We start from the raw sequence: 2,534 nt of genomic DNA, 5'->3' as shown, positions 1-2,534 counted from the left end.
ACTTTTAGCATTTTCACTATAGTGATCAACCTTCAATCTAATCTAAATGTCAATCCCTGGGAGTCAATTCTGTATCTTGCAATATATAGTGAAAATAGTAAAAGCGAGCGGTTTCGTCTCTTTTTAAGGGGCCGGTTAGAAAGAGCTATTCACTTTTAGCATTTTCACTATAGTGATTAACCTTCAATCTAATCTAAATGTCAATTCGTAGTCCGAAACGGCCTTGACGCGTCGTTTAATTGCAATCTTGCAAAATGGCCGGTGCCGCGCGCGCCGGCCGCAATTCGTATTTGCCGCCGCGCGGCCCCACCGCGGCGGCCGCGAGGCGCTATACGGCGTCGGGGCGGCCCGCGTCACTTCCGTCATGCGCGGTTGCCGTCGGCGAGCGAAACAATCGAAAATACGTTGCACCTGCGAGAAAAATCCCGATTTGGCCGTCGGGTCTCGCAACGATGCGACCGGGCCAATCGGTGGCGCCGGTGCCGGGGACGCGCCGGACATCCGGTGAGCGCCGTAAGTTCGCCGGACCGGGCGCTTTCCGGTCGAGCCGCGGGCGGCTACCGGCAGCGCCGTTGCGCGGCAGTCACGAGAATACTCCTCGTGACGCCACACTAGCTCTTCCTTTCCGCCGAACTCTCGCGAGTTGAACATGTCGCATACTGCAGAGAGAAGGTAAGTTGGCCCGTTTTTCCAGCGTAACGGCGCGCCGCGCTCGCGTTCTCGCGACGCGCCGCGTCCGCCGCGGCCCCGCGGCCGTCCTGGATCGCGCGCGTCGCGAGATAGGCGGGCGCGCGGGTTAAAATACGGCCGCGGGGACCGCGCGATGTGCCGCGGCCGACGGGATGCACACGGGGGACACGAGACTGACAACATGGCGTGCACTCGTTTTTGTCACATTGCCCTCGCGCCGTGCCAGCCGACGTGCCGCGGGTCCCCGCCCGGTCGCTTAACCTCTCGGTCTCGCCCGCGGTGCCGCGGGCGGCCGGCGGTCCGCCGCGTGGCCCGACAAACGGGGCCGAGTGGGCGTGCGGAGCGAGTCGACGGCGGGCACACGCACGCGGCCCCGACGCCGTTTGGCGTGGGTGAAGCGCGCCGCTCACTCTCGCCCGCTCGCCCCCTGTTGCGTGCGTGCGTGCGGGAGCACGTTTTCCCTCGGTCCGCCCGCGGAATTACGTAACGGAGATGCCGTTTCCTCGCGCGATTCCCGCGCCGGGCAGGAGAGACGGGAAAATCAATCGCGGTTTCCCCCCCGGTGGCTCCTCGCGCACCGCCAGGACCGCACAGTCACTCCCGCGCGTTCCCCCCCCGGCCACGCCGAAGCAACACGTCCCGCGTCTCCCGGCCACGTTTCCGCGCGCGTGAGTCACTGTCAGGGAGACGATCGCGAGAGGCCAGCGGCGGCCCCTCGGGGCCCTTTTCCCCACCCGGGACACCCCACGCGGGACGACGGAGATGGCCAGCGGGCCGCGAGATTTTCGTCGGCCGGTCGCACCACGCGCGAGCCAATTTAAAGAGTTCGGGCCACCCAAGGTCACCTGAATTTAAAGCGGTTCGTCATCGCCTGATCGCCGTGACCGATATTACCGATCCCGCATGGCCGCTGAGCGCAGATATATATGTATATATATTTTTTTTAATCTCGATAAACCGCCCGAGTGTCCGCCGCGGACGCGCGACAGCGGGGCTTCCCGTCCTCTCGTACTTTCCGCGCCGTGGAAGCGGCCCGGACTCTGCCCCTCGGTCGGAGGCAGCGTGCGTTTTGCGGCAAAGTAAAATTCGGAGTCGGGCCGTGTGTGATTTACCTGCGAGCGCTCTGATGCGATAGAGCACGCGATTTAACGTCCGGTTGATATTATCAGTCTTTATCTGCGCTCTTCCTCGCTCTAATATCTTATCTGCGCGTTTTCAGAAACGATGATCAATGGTCAGGGGATTCGAAAAATGGCCCTAGCGAAGGCGAAACGCCCACGTACGATGGACCGCCTGGAATGGACCCCGATGGCATCATCGAGTCCAACTGGGACGTCGTAAGTAACTCGCTGTTGCGTTCTCAGCTGTTTCGACCGTTGAAAGATTCATACTGTTCTCTTACGCTCGGGTATTCCGCGCCGGTGCTGTCGATACGAGTCGTAATTCCTATACCTGAGCGCGTGGGCGTTGAAAGCAGCTCGCGTACAATTTAAATAGATACACGTGCGCTCTATTATCGAGAACGTTAACGTGACAGAGGAATATTCCTTGATGCAACGATTGTCCAGATATACGTGCAAAGTTCACTCGCGCAAGTGGAGAAGCGACACTTTCGAGAGCAAAATTCTAGACGATTCTATGCAATATCATCTATTTCGCCTTGGAACAGTTTTTAGGTCTTCGATGGCTGTACATGCGAGTTCAGGCCTGTGTCCATGATGCTAGAATTTGGTCCCGGTTCCAGCTCCGAGAAATGTGTAGTCAATCAGCTTGCAGCTGTTCCATAAAAGTTGCAAGTTGATTGGCTCCGCATCTCTCGGGACTAAAGCCCAATGTCCACGATG

At 59.2% G+C, this 2,534-nt stretch overlaps 1 protein-coding gene across 2 annotated transcripts in view; it reads left to right on the top strand.

The window, feature by feature from the left end:
* The first annotated feature begins 567 nt into the window (after positions 1-567).
* LOC105570673 (eukaryotic initiation factor 4A-I) overlaps positions 568-2,534 on the top strand; it is an 8,656-nt gene continuing 6,689 nt past the window's right edge. For both annotated transcript variants that reach the window (XR_001009605.1, XM_012028081.1), the window contains exons 1-2: positions 568-672; positions 1,910-2,027. Coding sequence is in view for 1 of the 2 variants with exons in the window: in XM_012028081.1 (XP_011883471.1) it covers positions 650-672; positions 1,910-2,027 (141 nt within the window). In the remaining variant the exon portion in view is untranslated. The remainder of the gene's footprint in view (positions 673-1,909; positions 2,028-2,534) is intronic.

This window comes from Vollenhovia emeryi, unplaced genomic scaffold (genome assembly GCF_000949405.1).
Source record: "Vollenhovia emeryi isolate VEMERY1.0 unplaced genomic scaffold, V.emery_V1.0 DF939120.1, whole genome shotgun sequence".
Lineage (NCBI taxonomy): Eukaryota > Metazoa > Arthropoda > Insecta > Hymenoptera > Formicidae > Vollenhovia > Vollenhovia emeryi.
This window is presented reverse-complemented; position numbering and strand designations above follow the sequence as displayed.